General features: G+C 31.7%; 3 protein-coding genes across 5 annotated transcripts in view; all 3 read right to left on the reverse strand.

Moving 5' to 3' along the window:
• Positions 1-818: 818 nt before the first annotated feature.
• Positions 819-5,440, reverse strand: LOC145751613 (kelch domain-containing protein 3-like). Its single transcript, XM_082567798.1, has 12 exons — positions 5,186-5,440; positions 4,835-4,928; positions 4,537-4,637; positions 4,146-4,261; positions 3,609-3,680; positions 3,123-3,254; positions 2,645-2,729; positions 2,355-2,441; positions 2,002-2,110; positions 1,607-1,704; positions 1,376-1,454; positions 819-1,200 (listed from the first exon to the last, which is right to left on the reverse strand). Exons 1-12 carry the CDS (start codon positions 5,340-5,342, stop codon positions 1,140-1,142), a joined length of 1,191 nt encoding a protein of 396 aa, XP_082423924.1. The 5' UTR covers positions 5,343-5,440; the 3' UTR covers positions 819-1,139.
• A 3-nt stretch (positions 5,441-5,443) lies between these two features.
• Positions 5,444-7,488, reverse strand: LOC145751612 (aspartate aminotransferase, mitochondrial-like). Its single transcript, XM_082567797.1, has one exon. The coding sequence runs from the start codon at positions 7,438-7,440 to the stop codon at positions 6,160-6,162; it is 1,281 nt and encodes a 426-aa protein (XP_082423923.1). The 5' UTR covers positions 7,441-7,488; the 3' UTR covers positions 5,444-6,159.
• Positions 7,489-8,219: 731 nt separating this feature from the next.
• The window catches only part of LOC145751533 (focal adhesion kinase 1-like), a 44,232-nt gene continuing 31,265 nt past the window's right edge, over positions 8,220-21,186 (reverse strand). For all 3 annotated transcript variants that reach the window (XM_082567709.1, XM_082567708.1, XM_082567707.1), the window contains 8 exons: positions 14,990-15,092; positions 11,186-11,350; positions 10,828-10,965; positions 10,097-10,184; positions 9,888-9,952; positions 9,594-9,749; positions 9,311-9,500; positions 8,220-9,178 (listed from right to left, as the gene is read on the reverse strand). In XM_082567709.1, coding sequence (XP_082423835.1) covers positions 8,982-9,178; positions 9,311-9,500; positions 9,594-9,749; positions 9,888-9,952; positions 10,097-10,184; positions 10,828-10,965; positions 11,186-11,350; positions 14,990-15,092 — 1,102 coding nt within the window. In that variant the 3' untranslated portion in view covers positions 8,220-8,981. The remainder of the gene's footprint in view (positions 9,179-9,310; positions 9,501-9,593; positions 9,750-9,887; positions 9,953-10,096; positions 10,185-10,827; positions 10,966-11,185; positions 11,351-14,989; positions 15,093-21,186) is intronic.

Raw genomic sequence — 21,186 nt, forward strand, 5'->3', positions numbered from 1 at the left:
TAAGGCATGGCAACAAAATCACTAAAGCGAATCAAAACACTAGTTTATCGACTGCTCATGCATATCAGTATTTTAATTTAGGTTATCCTCAAACTGAAACATTCAAATTTTACTTAACGAAACGCTAAAAATGAATAATTGTGTAAAAACATATTCACAAATTATTATAATGCATAAATATTGCCGTTTTAAACTAACAATAAAACACTTTTTATATTGATTTGTTCCCTTATTCTCAACACTGTGTGTAATGTATATATGCTAATGAATAACTAAGGTTACAATTCAATCAAAGTTACATTAACTTTGTAATACTCTGTTAATGCAAAAATTTAGATAGCATAGTTGATAAGCAAGAAGATTAAATTTTAAATAATCTTTAAGGCAAGATTTACCTTAAAGGTGTAGCATGTAAAAGTATTTTATTTCGTTTTTAAAATTTAAAATGTGCAATAAAAGTTACGCAGATAGACAGTGATAAAAAGACCATACAAACTAATGTAGAACTACTAAGTACATTTTCTTTGATAAAAAATCACACAATAGTTAATTAAAAATTCCTCACACAAGAATTATATAACAATAAATATTTCCATCTAAGTAAAAACAGAAATTTAAATCTAAAAATAATTGTTTTTTCACCAAGCTAGGTAAATACAATAACTATAACATAAAGTTTTACTATTTGAACTAAACCTAATTTTGAAGACAATTAAATAATGAATTTTTGTAAATGTAAAGGGTTACGAAGATAAATAAATAGAACTTAAATTGATAATAAATTATTCCTTTTTTGTTAATAAAACAAAGTACGTTACATCATTATTATACTCTAAAATCAAAAAGTTTAAATAAAACACTGGTCCCATTTGAAATGCATCAAGAACACTGTTAAATTTAAATATCATTATTTAACATAAACAAAATAAAAACACTTTAAAAGACATTATTTCCCTTTTAAAAAAACATTTACAAATAAATTATTTGTAATGGCAATATATGTGGTTAAAAATAATAAAATATATTAACTCTATTGTAAGTTAAAGATAACACTGTAAAAAGACTTAATAATTTCTGGTTAAGTAACAAGTAGGTAGGTACTGCTTTTTTTAAAGGTAAATATATTGTGATAAAAGTGCCTACCCTTTGGGTAAGGGTGCACTTATTGTGTTGGGAGAAGTCATGCATTTAATTTCCCACCTAAAATTTAAGTAATGAATAAAAAATTTTAACAAACCAACAAGAAAAATGTTAACTTAAATTAAAAAAAAGCATTAAAAATAAGAAAGTTTGTTGTAATTACTTTTAAACATGTTTTTGAAACAAAGGGTCGGTAAATTTATAAAGTATAAAAAATCAAAAATTATAATCTTACCTGACATCTGGTGGTAAAGATTGAATATCAATATTTAATTTCAATACGGAAATAATACACAGTGTCTTTAATGATGGAGCTACAATAATAAGAAATTACAGTTAGCAATAGGTATTTTAGTATAACAATTTTAAAAAATTATTTTAAATTTAAAAAATTTTTTACCAATATTATTTAAAAATTTTGTTAAACAATAAAACAAAATTATCCAGAATTTTTTAAACAACTTACAAAAGTCAAGTATGTGAGTGTCGTTGTGATCATAAAGTCTTCCCTCTTCCTCTTCTCCTAATCCCATCAACCAATTTGTCATCTTTAACCCATATGGACTAAAGTAATCAAAAAAAAAATCAAGTAATAATCTAGAATCTAGAACCTACATGAGGCTTACAAAAATATAAAAACAAAGAATTTCAAAGACTTTAAAATAATATTTTAATTATATATATTTAAATATTAAATAGGTAAATACTATGATTTTTTTCTAAAATATTATGCAATATAATTTGATATTAAAAATAAAATTGCCAAACAAAAAACAAGTTATCAAAGTTTTGGAAATCACCTAACAACTTTAAATAAATATTCACAATTAATTAAAATCAAGTAAACAAAACGTAAACCACCTGGTGCCACCAAAAACAAATAATTTGTCATGAAACATGCAACAACATTGACGTCTACGTGGTACAGGACACGTTCCAGCTGTGTTTACTTCCATCCAGTAACAAGTAGCTGAAAAATAAAATAAATAATTAATATATGTTTAAATTTAAAATAGTTCGAACTTCTGATTGACGATATTTGAAATAGTAATAACATTAGATTAAATGCAAATATAAGTGTAGAGCTTTGTAAATATTGATGTTATTTCTATTTTAAATTAAAAATTGCTGAATATAAGTACAGCTTATTATGCCCTAGGTCAGATAAAAAACAATTTAAGGAAGATTTAATGGTTATTTTAATAGAAACCCACCAGGATTGTATTTCCAAATGTCGTTAAAATGTTTGTCCTGTATAGAATTATATCCACCAAACAGATACAACTGCTTGTTGTAAACAACTACAATAATAAAAATTTTTTTTTAAATGATTACTAATCACAGATACTAATACTGATAATTAATTGACAGTTAGCGAATGGATAATATCAAAAGAAACTAAAGAACGCAACATATAAACAGGGTAAATGTTACCCTGTGTTAAAGCTATGACACTTTTCCTTGTAAAATATAATTAACTTAAAAATAAATAATTAAATCTTACACGCAGAATGACTTCTTCTTCCGCAAGGTTTAGGGGAGTTCGGATTAACTGGCTCAGTCCAGGTTTTTGTCCTAGTGTTAAATACCTAACAAAAACAAATTTAATATATATCGCATTAGTTTTCTATATACTAAATCTACTGATAGTTCTTTCGAAAAAAATTGATAGTTCTTTCGAAAAAAAATTGATAGTTCTTTCGAAAAAAATGATAAAATTTACCCAATGGCTTTAAATAATTAAAGCTATAACATACAAATTAATATTTTAATATAATTAGCTTAAAACCAAACATACAATTTAATACAGCTTGTATTGTAATTAAAACAAAATATTAAAAAAAGGTTTATATACAATTTTTTTAGTCAGATACTAAATCAAAGTAGAATTTAAAAAATTAAAACGATATCTTTTTAAATTAAAAACTATTGCCCAGTAATTTCAAGTTAAAATAAAACCTAAACTTAATATTTATTTTTACCTTTAATTTGTCATCATAAACATCAGGTTGTGCATGGTGAAAATATTGATTACGTCGGCCACCGAATACATAAATTAAATCGCCACAAGAGGTCACTGTGTGGAAATCTCTGCCAGAAGCCGATTCACCTTCCTTTAAAAAAAAAAATTTGGAAAATATTAATTTTTGTTAAATTTGTAAAATTTGTTATATTTTATTTTTTAATTAACACGCTTATGTAGAAAACTTGTAAATATAACATGCAACTTAGTTTAGCAAAGAAAAATCTATTTTGAATAAGAGAACGATTCACCAAAAACACAATGTTATTGATATTCTTTGTATTAAGTTACTTAAAAAGTACAATGTTGTATTGTTCTATTTATAGCAGGCATTTGTAACGGTATTGATTATTTAAAGAGTTGTACAAGGGTCAAGGTCACTTAGTTTAATTACTTAAGTAGTAAACCAAAATTTATAAGACTTCATAAAAAAATCCTTTCTTACCCTATGTGTTATAAGTAGCCACAAAGATGTCCTGGTATCCAGTTCATATATTTCATTTGAAAAACAATCCAGCTAAAAACAAGAAAATAATGTTGACATGACCTATTTTTTGCAAAATACGATGCAAGGTTAAATTTAACAAGAAGTTCTATTTAAAAAGATTGACTCAGCATATTCTTTATGTAATGGAGTTCAGTGATGTAAATATATGATGTAAAATAAGAGTATGTTTAATTTAAAAACCTTCAAAAAAATGAAAATAGTGGTGTGAGTAGATTACCTTGAGCATATATTAGTTTCAACATATTACAACAATTAAAATGCAACTTGTACAACAATTAAAATGCAGCTTTTACAATTTAAATAGTCAATACAAATCTAACTATTTGTAAATATGTGACTGTTTATGTTATATAATCTCGCATCAAAATTGTCAAAACAATTTGTAAACAATACCTAGATATTTTTTTTCATACTCATTATTTACATATATTTTTTTATAAATCAAATTTATTTAATTTAAACATTTTAACATACCAGCTCCTCATAACCACCAAAGACATAGATTTTGTGTCTGATAGAAGTCATTCCATGTCCATCCCTCGCTGACGGTTGTTCCCCTCTTGTTATTTTCCTTCTCCATCTTAACTTGCCTGAAGTTAAATTTAGTCAATTATTTACTAACTACTCCCATTTGCTATAACAATATATTGTTCATAATTTACAAGTTCAAATTAAATCTACAGTAAATCAAAATATAGCCTTTATAAAACTCAAAACAAATATTTTAGTGTGTAGCATTTTAAAAATAATAAACAACATCCCAATGAAATCAATGTCTAATCAATTACTTACAGTATTCATCAAAAATTTGTTTATATTTAAAAATTGTATATATATGGTTTATATGTTTAAGCCATAAACTTACTGGTGTTAAATGAGTAGAGTTTATTGCAAGCTCCATCAGAGTCATTTCTTCCTCCCCATAAATAGGCTTCATCTCCGATAGCAACAGAGGCATGACCATATCTAATACAGTGTAAAGATTAGTTTTAGTTATACCAGTGTAATAAGCCTATTATAAAATGGGGTCAATTTTGCATGGTTTTTATTTGTGAGTCATATTTATTTACCTATAACTATAAAGTAAAATCCAGTTTCTTTTTAAAACCTTATTACAAATGATAGTACAAATAATAAATTTTACAATTTAAAATTTTATTTACCTCATGTAGGGTACATTAAAAAGTTTGTTTTTATCAGAATCACATTCACTTTCCATAATCACTTCATCTGGTACTTTAATCCATCTGTTTGAATCTAAAACAATAATATCAATAAAACTTAAATAAGATTAAAAAAAATAAGATTGGTTAAATTCAATAACCGGTAATTATTAAACTATTTAATTAAAATCTATAAAAGATCAAAAAGATAATCCAAAAATTTTACAATCTTGAAAAAAGACAATTTTAAATACATACTAAACATAAAATTGTTTCACTATTATCGTTAAGTAACTTAATGCTTAGTATACTAACTATGTAAAGTAAATTACAATAAACAAAATAACTTACAGGTGTTAAATATGTGGACATCTATCGGGGTTTTGTGTTCATAGTTCTCATCTTTCGTGTAACCCCCAAACATAAAAATCTGATACCCAACTATTACAGCAGAGTGATTCACCCTTCGAGGACCCCCAACAAGTGAAACAGTCCAGTGTGGAGCCATTTTCTTTTTTTAACTACATTCCATTTTGACAACGAGAAAACATGATGTCAGAAAATTATACAACAACAATTTAAACAAGTCTAATTTAAAGTTTTGAAGAATCTAAATGAAAAAGAGCGATTATATTATTATTTTATAATTGTAATTGTTCAAATAGTACATAAGTTCATACTTGTATTTTTAGTTTTCTACTCTACGTATTTTTTTCTGCTGAATCTGATAAGGCATAAGTTACTTAATATCACATACATTAAACAAAGTTTTAAACATAAATTACAGCACAATTTATAGAAGTTACAGAATAACAGTAAGTCTAAATTACTGTAAGTCTAGTGCACCGAAAAACATGATTTTTACCTTTACTTTTAATAATAAATTTAAGCAATTTTTGTATAAAAGCTGGCAATGATAATAAGCAATAGGCATGCAACTTAATAAATTTAAATAAAAATTTTAGTATCTGCAGTGTAAAGTGAACTTTTGAAGTGTTTAAAAAACATTATTAACAATTGACAAGTAAGTGTTAAAAGGAAATAGATGTACATTAACCCCACAAAATAATTTAGCACCCAAAATTAAAAAATGACCAATTTTTGATGAACTTTAAATTATTATCCAAAAGTTGTCTACTATTAAGTTTTAATATCTTTGGTGTTTATTTTAAATTAATCCCTTTATTAACACCTTATATACAGCGGTATAGTGACATATACAGAAGCTAAATAAGTTAATTTACAGCATAATTACATTTTGACATTGATTTTAAATTAATTTCTGTTTTAATTTTTTTTAAAAGAAAAAATGGTTTTGAAGTTATTTACTTGGTAACTTCATACATTGCAAGAGCTAAGTGACCAACATTCGCCGAAGTGACTCCTGCCATTGATATACGACCATCTTTGGTTAAATAAACAGAAAAATCCTTGGTCAACCTTTCTACTTCTTGGGGCTCTAACCCGGTGTAACAAAACATCCCAATTTGATCGGTGATGTGGCACCAATTTCTCTTTGATCCTTCTTCTTTAAGGTTATCAACCAACTGTTGTCGCATGGATATTATTCTATCCGCCATACCTTTAACTTCAATTAACCATTCACCGCGTAGAGTTGGGTCACTAAGAATTGTCGACGCAATTCTACTTCCATTGCATGGAGGGTTAGAATAAAGAGGTCGAATTAGAATCTTAATTTGACTCTCAACTCTTGATGCTTCTTCTTGATCAGCACAAACAACAGTAAAAGCACCAGCACGCTCACCGTACAGTCCCATGTTTTTAGCAAAAGATTGAGCTAAAAGTATGTTATGTCCATCTTCAAGGAAAATTCTAACAGCTTCCGCATCTTTGTCAATATCACCACTTGCAAACCCTTGGTACGCCATGTCGAAGAATGGCAAAACGTTTTTCTTTTTACATATCGCAGACATTTCTTTCCAGTGCTCTGTTTTGGGATCGACACCTGTTGGGTTATGCGCACAAGCATGGAATAACACAACAGAGTTATCTGAAGATTTGCTGAGATCATCCATTGCACCATCTGCATCAAATCCACAGGTTGCCGGTTTGTAATAGCGATACCTCTCTAAATCTAAGCCCGCATCTTTAAAAATAGGAACATGATTACCCCAGCTTGGTGTTGGGAGAAAAATTGTCTTCTTTCCAGGAAAAAATCGGTTAATAAAGTTTCCCCCGATTCTTAACGATCCTGTCCCAGATATACCTTGCACAGTGACATTTCTTTTGTCTGCGATCACAGAACTATTAACTCCAAAAGCCAACTCAGCTGCTGCTTTAGTAAAAGCAGGTAGCCCAGTAATACCGAGATACTCCTTATCTAAACCTTTGTTCATTTCCTCTGCTTTTCTTACAGTTGGCAACACATACGGTTTACCATTGTCGTCCCGATAAGCACCTACACCAAGATTCATTTTTTTCGGGCTAGTGTCTTTCTTGAATGCCTCTGTGACCCCCAGAATTGGGTCCGGGGGTCCCATAGAGACACCACTCCACCATGATGATGACCTTGCAGCAGTTTGAATTGTTGTTTTAAATAATTTGTGAGAAATCCCGCCAACGTTTGTTAAACACTGATTAGCCATTACAATAAGATTGAAATTTATTACAGAATATTAACAAGAAAAAATTAAAAAATCTAGAAAAAAATGGATAACTTTTATAATCAAACGTTAATTTAATAATTTCAATACAACCTGCTGACTATGAAAACCAAATACAGCTACATTCTGACAATAAATACTTAATTTTAATGCTTTTTTTATAATTTGTTCAATCATTACATTTGAAAATAAAATTATTTAGATAAATAACAAACAGTTAACTGGTGAACATTTAAATATTTCATAATTTTGTATCGCATTGTTGATGCTAATGCAAAGTCACTTTCGTCATTTGCTAAAAATATTGCTGACGCAGGAAAATTTAGTTACGTAGTTATCCTCAATAGTTATAAAACAACAAAAATATAAAATGGCACTTAATATTCTAAATAATTAGCGAAACAGCTTGTCTTTTTTATGTTATATCTGTTTTTTTCTGTTGTGGATTTTTTAAATTTTTTAAACAATACTTCAAAATGACATCAATTAAGAGTAACCGTCTAATGGTATACACCTTTTTGTAATAATAAATACTCGTTTTTATCTCAATGCATAATAACATATTGTGGTAACTCAGAATCATACGCCTTAACAACTTTAAACAAAAAAAACTGTTAGTTACTATATTAGCCTATAACTAATCTCCACTTAAACGTAATTTCGTTGATTTATTTTCATATACAAATACCCTTCTTAAAGTAATACGATTTGGATTTAACTGTAAAAACCAATCACATTAAAGTAAAAACTAATTTAATTATTGCAGCACTTTTATTTTACTATTTCGTAGTGCATAACATGGCAATTTAATTAAACGAACAATATCATAATAATAAGAATAAACAATTAATATAACAAAAAAAAAAAAATAGAATAAAAAATCACACCATGGCCGAAGTGGCTAAATAAATATACACATTCTTTTGGTCCCTCACAATCTTTAACCATAGCAAAAACAACGCGATAAATAGGGGGACTGTTCGACGTTAGATTGAATAAAGATACTTGATGTTGGCTTACAAACAAAATTTTTATACAAACGCGTTTGTACAAAACAAGAAGAACAAACAACAAAACTGCATTATGACTGAAAATCGTGGAACAAAAAAAAAGAAAACAATTATGTCATTGCGCTATTTAACTGCGTAAAAAAAAACAAAGTTAACACAGCTTATAAATACAAGCAAACAGAAATGAAAAATCAGAACAAAAAAAAAATCGAAAAATACAGTTAAGAATTTGTCGTCAAGGCAATGTCAGTCGCATTGCTTTAATACAGAGCGTTTTAAGAAAGTGACGTCATTGAAAAAGTGACGTCACTCGCATCGACAAACGTAACACTGTCCGAACAAAACAAAGTTTGCTTTTGATAATGAAGAAAAAAGTCGATTTTTGCGCTGCTATTGTAAGGCTCGCACTTCTCTATCTCGCCCCTGTTTGATATGACGTCATATACAAATCACCATGACGTCACATGGGCGGTCACGTGTCTAAATAATAAGTCAAGAAACTTGAACAGATCTTTAGCTTTCCTCCAGCAAACTGGGAGGAGGAGAGGGAAGATCGGAAGAGTCTATGGAAGACGTTGAGGTCCCGGGAATGTGTCCGTTGCTCTCCGGGTACGAAGAGGAAGGGGAGGGTTCGCTAAGACGAGCTTTATCGACAACATCCAGAAGGTTTTTTACGTCCATAGCGAGCACCTGGGTTGCAGCCATCATACCTAAGAGGAAATTAAAGAAAAATTTAATTTTTTTTTATTTTGTAAAATTTTTACATTTTCTTGTAATACTTTTTAAGTTAAAAAGTTCCTTTAATCGTAATTTTTTTTTAAGTGACTTTTCAACAAACTTACATTTTTTGTAGTCGGTGACTTGTGTGGTGGCATAAAATCGTTTCACTAATTTCATTTGGTTGATGATCTGGGAGAGATCCTTGTTTGTTGTTTTTTGGGCCATGTCGATTTCTCGGTGAAATTGTTCGGGCAGTTTGATCATTTCCTGATCTAAACTTGTGCACAGTTCTTTCAAAGCTTTGGCAATGTTCTGAAAAAACAAAAAATATTAAATTTAAAAAATCATTTTTTTTGTATTTTAGTACTCTATAGTATAAAGTATGTTTAAACACTTGTCTTTTACCTTTACGAGAACGAATAATTCGTCAGGTTGTGAACCCATAGTTTCTTGGTTGGCTTGTAGCACACATTTAACCACACTCATTGTATCTTGGTATACTTTATCGTTACTTCGATCTAACTTCATGGTAGGAGTGGGTTTTACTTCTTGTAGGCTTGTCTGTAATAAAAAAATATGCTTATAAAGCGCTCATAATAGTTAAACTAAACACGAAAAAAAAATGTTTTTTTTGCAGTAATAAGAGGCCTTAAAAAATGCCTACATTTAGTCGAGTAATTTCTAGTTTTGAATACTTACTTTGGGCATAGGAGGAATTGGAACTTCTTTTACAGGAGGTTTTCGTGGAGGTTTGGTTGGTAAACCTGAGAAATAAACAAGATTAAAAAAAAGGTATTTAAATAATTTTTTTTTCTCAACAAAAATATTATATTTGAAAAAATAAAATAATTTTTAAATCTTGAAAAATATAATTTTTCATTTTTTTTATCCTTTCAAAAATAGCTTACCAGGTTTTCTTTCCCTTATTTCATCCGGACTCGAATAAAGATGTTGGGGATCAGTTTCATCCTCGATAGAGGGCGCGTTTTCGGGGTTCTGTGACATAACAATAATAAGAGTTAATTTCGTTACGAATTACACAAAAACACGAAATAAGAAAAGTGGAAAAGTTTTTGAAATCGGGTTTACATGCCAGCCATCAATCACCGGATGCGGCGTGACAGGATCTTGAAACCACTGATCGGTTATGACGTCATAAAAGAAATTTTTACTGTCACGTGACTAAATCTATTAAGGTCATTCAAAGGTATGTTAAACGTTTTTTGGGCACGACTGTTAAAATCACGTGGCGGTTTATATAATCTATTAACCTAATCGAGTGTTGCATCAAACGAAATTCGAAGAAAATTCTAATGAGCTTTAGATAAGGAAATAGTGATTTAGAAATTGGGAATTTTTATTGCGCTCATTTTAAAGAAAATTCGACACGATTTCCTTTCTTCCATTTAAGTGAACCAAATTAACATTTAAATATTCAAATGAAATTTTGCACTTATAAAAACTTTTTTTTTAATATTATTAATATAAAATAAAGATCCTTTTAAATTAGGTATAATCTTTATGACATGTTAATTTTAATTGGATATAAAAAATAATAAAAATTTAAAGGAAGAAAATGCAAGCACACGCAGAAAAAATTTTAATTTCGAAAAATTTTTTTTTTAAATTTTTTGCTTACCAAATTTTGTTCTTCGACTTGAATCCAAGCGTCGTCGGCCATCGACTGTTGTTTTTGTTGTTCTAGTTGGTCACTCAAACTTCTGGTATCCAAATGTAACTTTTCTAACCTTTCCCTGGCCTCTCTATCCTCGATTTCCTATATTCAAATCATTGGTAAAAAATGTGTCATACCTTTTGAGTGTAATATGCTAATATTCAGTAGATCGTTATGTTACTGTTTAAGTTTGTAGATTCGAAACTTTAGACTTGCGTAGAAAGGTATTTGCATTTAAACATAGTATGTGACATATGATATTTAAATATATTCAGATAAAAAAAACTTTTTTTTGATTTTTTTATACTTTTGATAATTTTACCTCAGCTGACAAAATTTTGGGACCACTTTTCGGGGGTACCATCGGCATGTTGGAGCGGCCTTGTGGGTACATTTGTGGCCCTGTGGGTTGATATATTGAGGGTCCGGTAGGAGGTTGCGAGTAACCACGGTTGGGCCCGCTGTTTGGAAATCCGGGTCGACTAGGCTAAAAAAATAAAAAATTTATATAATTAAATTGGTTATACAATTGAGCATACGAAACATATTGAATCATAAGAAAATGCAAGCACACGTAGAAAGATGACAAATATGCTAATGTGCCTAATATACCCAAGTTTCCACCATACGCATATAAAGTTAAAGCCAAAAACGCAAGCGTGTATTTTTTGATCGCCCAACTTTAAAAAAAAATTCAAAATTTTTATGTACCCATTTTTTGGACACGCGGCCGCTATTCCTTCGATTAACTTTACGCACGCAAGTGTAGAGGGCGTCGGGCCCTATTTTCGTATGAAAAGACGCCGTTCGTTCCGCGCATTCGTTGTTGTTTTCGTCGAAAGGCTCTTTGCTTAACTCAGGGTCACGTGACTGTAAAGACAGTGACACTTCGGCCAGCAAGCGTAAAGTTTCTTCTAATTTTTCCACCCCCTCGTGGGCGTTGTTTTCAGTTAGTTTGTTGGAGTTTGCTATATTTGGCGACATTACTCCGACTGACATTTTCATTTTAGTTTATTCAATATTGTTATACAGCTTATTTGTTTATCTGTATACCGAATTTAAATTTAAATACTTTTTGTTTTTTATAATATACAAATCTCTTTTAAACTCTAAATCTTAACTTCTTTTACATTTTATTTAAAATCCAAAAACTTCCAATAAATCTTAATTTCTCTTACTTTTTATTTAATATTAAATAACAAACTATTCTGTCTAAACAAATTCCACTGTGGTTATTTATGATCTACACTAATGCAAGTTCAGCAATCATATTTAAACCTTATACACTGAGTTGCAATAAAATCATAACCTAATCGCCTTGTGACCACGATTGGCTAACACTTTGAAATGGCAAGCTGTCGAAACGAGAGTTTCCTTTATAAAAGACCGGGCTAAAGTCCGACTATACAAGGCAACACATCGCATGACAATTCTCACATAATGCATTAAAGCAAAATGACGTCATCGCAGCTAACAGTTGCTACCCTTTGCTTGTGACATAAATAGCAATACTCGGTCACGTAAAAATAATTATTCATGCCTCAATACAAAACAATGTAATTTTATTGTGACGTCACTTTATGGGAAGTACTACTTTGTTGTTACAAAGAAACCAGAATACCGATAGTCGCTAATTATACTTCACCCGAAATACTATTATAACTTTCCTGATATTGATGGTCATTTAGATGAATTGTATATTTTAAAATGACTTGTGTTTTTTTTCTCGGTTTCCCAGAAAAGTGAAATTCAAACATTCTTGCTCGTTATATATTTTTTCTGATCTGACAACTGAAAACGCGCTCTTTAAAACTGTTTCTTGAAATGCTCAGCGCCAAGCTACTTTCTGTCGATTTTGTCGAATTTCTTTTCTTCAATAGCTGTCACGTGACTGGAACGAGCCAATCGCAGGCCCGTATTTGGCGTTCGATTTCCTCTCCACCTGTACCAGGCAAGTCAATCAACAACCGTTTCTTTCCGGTCACGTGACCGGGAACAAGCCAATCGCGTTTGTTACTTTCTCTCTCTGAAATAAGAAGTGACTTTCTACGTTTTAGATACGTCAATTCAAAATTTTTTTTGTATCATCAGAACCATTTCGGAATAAATTAGGAAGCTTAAAGATGCATCACAAGTGACTCTCCTTTTTAAAGATGTCAAAAAACAAAAAACAAAACAATTTTGATATTTTTAAGACCTTGTGATTAAACATCGATTTCCACCAAAGCCCCCTTAATAACTTTACAATATCCGGAAACAGCAATGTTCCCACGCCCTGGTGGACCAAAAATACACATTTGCTTTAATTAAGGATCCTTATAACTACAAGAAACCCATTTGACATAATTGAAAAAGGTTAAATTTATAAAATTTAATTCTCGTTAAAAATTTAAAAATTCAAAAATTTTCCCATTAAGTACAGGTTATTGGCACTGGTTCTATGTTTAAATATACGAAATAATGGCTTAAACGTGTTTTAATGTTTAAATGTTATATAATTTTTGACAATACACGTTATTGAAAACGAGAATCTAAGCTATTTAACATATGCACGTATATTTTCTTTTTTTTAATATATGCACGTAATAATTCGTCAAATGCTAGGCATACCTTTAGGGAGCAGTAAAATGTGTGATATACCATGAGTTTTAAATAAAACATGCCCTGAGTTTGTTTACAATATTTAAATCAAGTTTATAAATGGTATTACGAACAAAATAAAGGTTTTTCGTTTTTTTTTCGAAAAAACAAATTTAAAATCGAAATGATTTAAATCATAAATTTTTTTTTTGGAAATTAAAAAAGAATTGAATTAAAATGACAAAACAAAGAGTTATTAATATCGCCTGTAATCGAACATATGACCAAAATGTATCAATCAACGCTTAAAAATTTGACACAACTGCTCGTTACAAAGCAATTAGCAAAATAAATCCAAATCCTTTTATAATTAAATCTTGTTCAATCAAGAAAAACTGACATTTTATGCTGCCCAAAAAAACACAATTTTTGGCTCCAATTTCGTTTAAAAGCTAGATTTTTAGCAAAAAAAAATTAAAATTAACAAATCACATTTCTAGCGAAATCGTCCCTTTTAAGGAATTGTGTTTATGACATCACAAACGTCGCGATTATTTCCCGTAGAGCTCAAAAGCCTATACACTATCAAGCAGAAGGAAATCGATGAACAAATGTTATGACGTATGTCAACTTAAACTTGCGTCAAAAAAAAGTTATGATATAAAGGCACCTGAATGCTATTACCCATGCTACGTAATGTAGTGAGGTTTGGTGAATCAAAAAAAAGTTTTGAGTTGCAACCATATTAGAACATTATGCAACCTTGCAATTTAAATACAATATTTTTGCACGCTTAGCATTTCAGCATTCCATATTCGTTATTATATAATTGCAAGAATTTAAATTTTTCTGGGAACTGTTAAGGTTGTATTATATAACCAGAATAGTGTTAAGGTTAAAAATAAATATGAAGATTTTAGGTGCTATTATAAGCAAGAATTTATATGAATATAAGCAACAGCGTAAAAATATAGGTTATTTTTAATTTTGTTTGTAATATATGTCTATTACAATTCAATAGGAATCAAAATAACAAATTTTAATTAATAAGACGCCCTTTGCCCCATTGTTATGTTATATAAAAAACATATTTTATAAATATCGTGTTTAAAAATTGTGAAAATTGTGACGTGCATATAGGTGGTCGTTATAAATATGTTAGCACATGCACGCGCTACGCACGTTAGCAATTGCCCCGCCATAGCATGGTAATGTTAAAATGGTAATTAGCAAATGAGTTATAACGGTAGGTTGGGTAATAACTAATTTCGGATTCCATTTTTCGCTAACCACTTAACGAAAGTTATAAAAATTTTGAGATTTTTTTCGGTAAGTTTCCCTAACAACTTATATGGAAAAATAGATAAATAATTTTATATCTATGACTTTAAGAAACCGTATTGTATTCGAATTACGTATAAGAAATTTGTCAAAATATTTGAATTGATTTATGCAAATTACCTAAGAGGAATTAAAACTGTACAAAAATTTTTTTTTTTAAATACAAAAAATTTTGGAAATCAAAAAAATATTTAAAAAAAATTACCTTTGGGGGAGGATCATCTTTTTGTTGCCACTGTGATGCGATTCCCCCCGATTCCAACCTCCTTAGGTCCTCCTGCTCTCTTTCTACACCATCCAATATTCCTCTAAAATAAAAAAAAACATCTTTAAAAATTTTTTTTTAAATTTAAAAAAAAAGTATTTTTAACTTTTTCATTTACGTTTAAAAATTAAATGTAAATATTTAAGTTATTTAAAAACAATTTAAAATGTTTTAAACATAAACAAATATTCAACCCAATTATTAATAACCACATATCTGCGTACACAACCCAAACTAATTAGCCCAAATATGCGTAAAAAATGACGTAAGACTTCGTCAAAAAACATCAAAAAATTGCATTTTAATGCATCACATCACGAAGCAATCCAAACCCCAGTTAGGAAAAAAACAACATTAATACACATTCAATGCAAAGAAGTTTTCACACAAATTTAACATCTTGAACACGGAAATCCGCGCACGTCATTTAAATCCACACAATTTGTTTTTCGGGCCGCGCATGCCAAAATCAAGGACGAGTAAGCAATTGAAATACGATAAACGCAAGACTTGGACGGCCAATGCGAATCAAATACGTCATAACATATATGGTAGTATTGTATTAAGGTTAATGTGTGTGAATATTGGAGTGTTGTGGTATTCTGTTGACGTATCCCTTTAAAACACAAAGGTAAATACAAAATCTACATATTAAATGTGACTTTACAGGAATAAATAACAAACTTTTTACACAACTTTTAAACACATATCCATTACTCGTCTTAAAGAAGGGCTGTTGTTTGTTTATAACCTATTCCTTATACTTAGATTCGAGATAAATCGAAAATTGATTGACGTATTTGTTTTTCACTTCAAATTTAAATTAGTTTATTATTCATATGTAATACGTGCTATTAAGTCCATAAATATTCACTCCCTGACACATCATATAGCAGGTTATGGCAAGTACATTAAAATATACAATTAATATATCATTATCGTGACTTTGAATTTCTAATTTTGATGTTTATTTTAACGCCAAGTTCCATCTAAACGTGACGAAAACCATGAACGAGCTAGAAGAAGAAAAATTTTACTGATTACTGGTTTAATTATTACCGATTACTGTTTGGGGAAAATACATCATTTTCGTATGAAACTCGGTCCCAAGACTTTTGTCGGTCGACTTGCTGTTTATTTGGTATCGAAGGAGACATAGATGACCTTTGAGACTCACCAGCAGGTTCATACAGACTATTGGAGACAACTGGATGCAACGAAAAGTCGTTTTCGTCGATTTCAAGATCGCCAAGACTTAGATTTGTACTGTTACGTGATTGTTCGCTGTAGCGACTAGCGCTGCTGTGACGTGAAAACTGCAACGAAAGCTCAGACGCATTGCTCAGGCTACGCCGATCGGGCGATCTGTTACTAGCAGAGCTACCAATGCTAAACTGATCAGGCTTTTTAAGTGGGATTCGATAATGCTGGGGCGTTTCGTATAGCGGCGGTGGGATAGGCGGGGTGAACGAGCGCCTGGGTAAAGCGGGGCTCGAGTTAGGTGACGCATAGGGGTTAGGTGAAGGCGGCGTTTTGAAGTTCAACTGCTCATAGCCTGGTACTTGGTTTGGGTCACGGTTATGCCTCGGATTAAGGCGCTGGTATTTGTTCGAGTCTGGATTTTCATCAACAAAAGTGTAATGATTTTCAGATTGCTCAGAAAGGGTGGCTGACACCCGTGACAAACGATTCTCTTTTAACTTGTCCATGACCTGTTGCGGCGGCATTAACGGCGCCTTGTATTTCTGTGAATTTGGAGCAGTTGGTGGCATAAGGGGAGTCACGGCTTGCACTTTTACCGACACCAGCGATTTCTTTCGAGTCAACGACGCGTCTATTAAGTTATTATTCACCCCATCCAAGTCGCTGTCCAAACCAGGGGATTGGGTCTTGTATTGATTGCTTGTTGAACTAATAGATGACGTCCGCGATTGCAAAGATTCGGCAGAATCCGCGTGACTTAATTTAGGCTTTAACTTTCGCTTGAACTTGGCCACAAACAATGCAGTCTTGTTGTCAAGCCTACGCGTTATACTTGACGCCTTTTTTGCAGGTGCTTTGTCAGAGCTATTCGAAAGGCTCTCAGTCAATAATGGTTTGTTACGAAGGCTATTTCCAATGTAATATCCACCGTTTGAAGAGTGATAATTCGATATTCCGTTTTCATGATTTTCCTTTCCAAACATGTTTACCTCAGCATTTGCAGCTATTTCAATTTGATTTTCTGTTGTAACTTTCTGCTCTATTCCTGATATTATTTGCGCCTGTTCGAATGCTGTAAGCTTCTTTTCTACAGTAGGGGAATTAGTAATGTTCAATTGCGTTTCAGTGGGAGTTGTTACGTCTTTGGGTGAATCACGCTCGCTTGCGGACGTCTTTAATTCTTTATTAACAGTCGCATAAACAGGATGCTGATTGGCTGGATCGGCCTCGTGACTCACCCCTCTGCTGATTTCGATGTGCTGGCCCGTTACCATATTCTGATCTGGTTCGTCAGTTTGTGAATTCTCTTCTGCAACATTCTGATTAGAATCGCGTATGCTACTTTTTGATTCATCAGTTGTTAAGTTGTTGTTTGTTTTATTTGTTTCAACTGCAGGATTGTTACTCTGCTCTGTTGGACTAGGAGTTCTGTCGCTCTCTTTAGCGCTATCTGCCGGCCTGGTGCTGTCGGAATTATTCTTCGGTACGATGTGATTTCCACATCTTTGGCAGCGCAATGTTCCCAGAGTTTGTGCAACGTTACGCAACTTAAGGTCGTATTCTTTTTGTAGGACAAGCTTAGAACTTTTCAAGCGTGCTATAGTTTCTTCGTTTTCTTTCAGTGATATCTTTGCGTCCCGTGCAAACTGCAAAACAGTTCTCAAAATATTTTCATCGATTAACAACTTATTTCCAACGCGGGGAAGACCCGTAGTTAGTACCCCATTGTTATTTTCATTGTTTGACATTACTGTTGCATCTCTTTGCTTGAGAGTATTTACTTTTTCGCCGTTATTGTACTTTTTAACGCGGCTGTAGTGCGCCATCTTGGGACTGCATTCAATCTCGCTGGCCCGGCCGCTATCCAGCGTGTCGTGCTCGCTATCTAGCTCACTTGTGCCGCTAGTGGCAGGCGAAGGTGGAGGTTCGAACGACGGTAGTTTGTAATCTTGCAAGAACCTTCTTGGCGTATCGACCATTCTTCTTTGGTCCATCTCAATCAACATTACAGGTTTAAATACGTTTTTAAATTATAAGTTACTAGACGAATTTTCTAAAAGTTTTGTAAGTGCAAACACCTATGCATAGAAAAAGTTTAAATTATAAAATGTTCGCAAAAATATTTCATTTTCTTTCTAAAATACAACTTACTCTTAATTTTAAACTATACACTTACGAAGTGCTGCAAATTTGCTGTGTCCACTAAATTAATTTTGCCAACTTCTTATTAACTACACGTCAATCAAAGTTAATTAAAACAGCATCTTGCTATCTTCATATACCTCAAGTTTAAAATAAAATCATAATCCGTAGCGAAAAATTGTAAACAGAGTTTAACCTTGGTTGCCTAATATATCTGTCGACGACCAAAAATATATCTAATTCTCGCCCTTTTCTGCCAAGCACATAAAAACACCAAGACTTTATAAGGGTGCGGTAGCGTTTGATTTTCACTTAACCAGAAAGCCATCTACACTCCCCGTTATAACCTTTACGTGTTATAACAGACAAAACAAATAGTTTTACAAGGCGAAATGCTGCACCAAGCCTTTGTTGTATAAGTACAAGTTTAATGCGCATTATAGTTATTCAGTTGGACCCTGTATCCTGATTTTCGGAAAGGCCATAATGCATATTTTGCATACTCGTAAAGGTTACTACTATTTCAACAAATACGCTTAGTCGATGCACAAATATTCCCATGTAATAATAACAACCTAACACCAAAAGCCTAGGCTTAGTTAAAGTTATAAATTGAACCTTCATATATTTTCAACAAACAATTTGGTGATAGCTTCCCTGAGAACATAATAGCTTATCCAAAACTAAAGGGGATTGCCGATCCTATTCTATTGGAACGCAATGCTTCGAAAAATGACTAACGACCAATAACTAAACGCAAACCCATTACCGGATCACCTTCGAAAAAATGACTCACTCTGAGAATACAATTTTCCCGGCACTCAGCGAGGGAAAAGTAAATAAACAAAACGTACACGAAATCGAATGTCCGCTTAGGCTATTCTCGTCGCCAATTGAAATTCAACCGAGCGTTTAGTCACGTGATATCCTAATGACAACATCGTAATAATGATCGTCAAACACACACAACACGGTGGTGTATTGGGCTCAAACAAAGGCCTAAACGAGAACTGTTTTATTAACAACAAAAGAACGAACGACTCTGTATTGCCCCGATAACAAAAAGGATACAAAAATTATACAAACTAAAAATAACAAATCGGTATTAGATTTTGTTAGGGAATGGTTATGAAAACACGAACGATTTAAAATGTCATTCGCCAATTAAAATCTAAACTGATGACGTCAAACTAAAATCTGAACTTTTACTTTAAGATATAGGAATAGTATTTTAAAAACTTTGGACCGCATTTTTTGTGCTCGGTCACATGCTAATTACCTCATCTTAAAATTAAAAAGTCAGAACTGACGCAACCTAATTCAGGAAATATTAATTAATCAAAAAAAGAGTTGCGTTTCTATAATGCATTGTTTTAGGACTGCACAGCAAAGGCAATTCTGCAAAAATTCAATGACCACATGTTAGTCATGACCTACTACTTATAAGGCTGTACTACAACACTAGAAAATGCTTTAAATTATATAGCACTAAATTATAGCCAGTTTACGAAAGCTCAAAAACAAGTCGATTTCCTAAATTAACCACTGCAAAACTGCACTCAAAATGTGCCACTTTAATTCGCCTGCTATCTGAGCTTTGTTTATCGAAAACAAATACGGCGTTAACCAAGCAACGATAACCAAAAACGCTTATCGCAAATTAGCTATCGGGCAATAGCGAAAATTAACGAAAGTGCTCGCTAGATTTTTACTTAAATAACGGAAATGGTTTCCAGGGCGGACAGTGTACGGCGACGTTTAACGATGTCTAGACGACACGGCACAACAAGCTGTAAACCCGTAGCCTAATCTGCAGGTACACAGCGCTGTAGAGCGAAGAAATATTACCTTTCTACGCACATAACCTCAAAAATAGAGCTATAGGCCACTAATTGCTCGCAGCAATCTAGCGGTTTTAAGTAAGGCGCGGGAGAGTCTTTCACAAGGTTTGTTCGTGTATTCGAAATGTACGACACATATAGCCTATCATTGTGGTAAAATCATCAGCACTTAAATATTCGAATTGTTCGAGAGAGAACAACGCTCGAATTAGACAATCGCTGTGGCGTTGGTTCAACCGTGTGTCATGTTCTATTACGGGTTAGGTTACGCTGTTAGCTAAATTAAGGTTTACGAAAAATTACCGGTTCGTAATTTAGCTAGGGTGTAATCACAAACTCGGGGATCGTCTTACTGAAACATGACTTAATATGGATAAACGAAATTTAAATTACACTACAATAACAAAAAAACATTAAAATTATAATTTTTAAAACAATAATTAAATTTTTTATTGACATTTTAGAAAATAAAACAACTAATCTTTTAATAAAAACTTCTAAAATTTAACACGTGATTTTTTTTTATAAAACTTACTCAAAATTTTGTAATATTTATAATTTTCTAAATAACTATAGTACGCGCGCTCTGTCTAACACCAAAACAAACTCAACTTACATCTACGCAATATCCGGTAACTGACAACTTTAATACAAACCCAAATCCTTTTAAACTTCACTTAAACATCAAATTACTCTAACAAGAACCTTGTTTAAAGCACACGCTGTTTGCCTTAAGCAAATACATCTCCCAATAACTATACATTGTTGAAGCCTACACGATGTTTACTCTTCTAACGTATTTGTTCATTATGCAGTCTAACTGAAAAACGTGTTGTTCTGCTTGGTCGTAATAAACCCATTTCTCTTAGCCGATTCGGTCTTAAAACTGGCGTGTTATATCAATGACGTCATGCTATACCTGCGAGAATTTTTTTCTCTTTTTTAGGCTTT

Source organism: Corella eumyota, chromosome 4 (assembly GCF_963082875.1).
Source record: "Corella eumyota chromosome 4, kaCorEumy4.1, whole genome shotgun sequence".
NCBI lineage: Eukaryota > Metazoa > Chordata > Ascidiacea > Phlebobranchia > Corellidae > Corella > Corella eumyota.

Excerpts from the sequence above, each read along its gene's own strand:
- LOC145751613 (XM_082567798.1), bottom strand. The coding sequence starts at position 5,342 with ATGGCTCCACACTGGACTGTTTCACTTGTTGGGGGTCCTCGAAGGGTG. Across the intron at positions 3,255-3,608 it reads GGCTACTTATAACACATAGG|GAAGGTGAATCGGCTTCTGG; the intron begins GTAAGAAAGGAT and ends TTTTTTTTAAAG. Across the intron at positions 2,730-3,122 it reads TTTATGATGACAAATTAAAG|GTATTTAACACTAGGACAAA; the intron begins GTAAAAATAAAT and ends TGTTTTTGTTAG.
- LOC145751612 (XM_082567797.1), bottom strand. The coding sequence starts at position 7,440 with ATGGCTAATCAGTGTTTAACAAACGTTGGCGGGATTTCTCACAAATTA.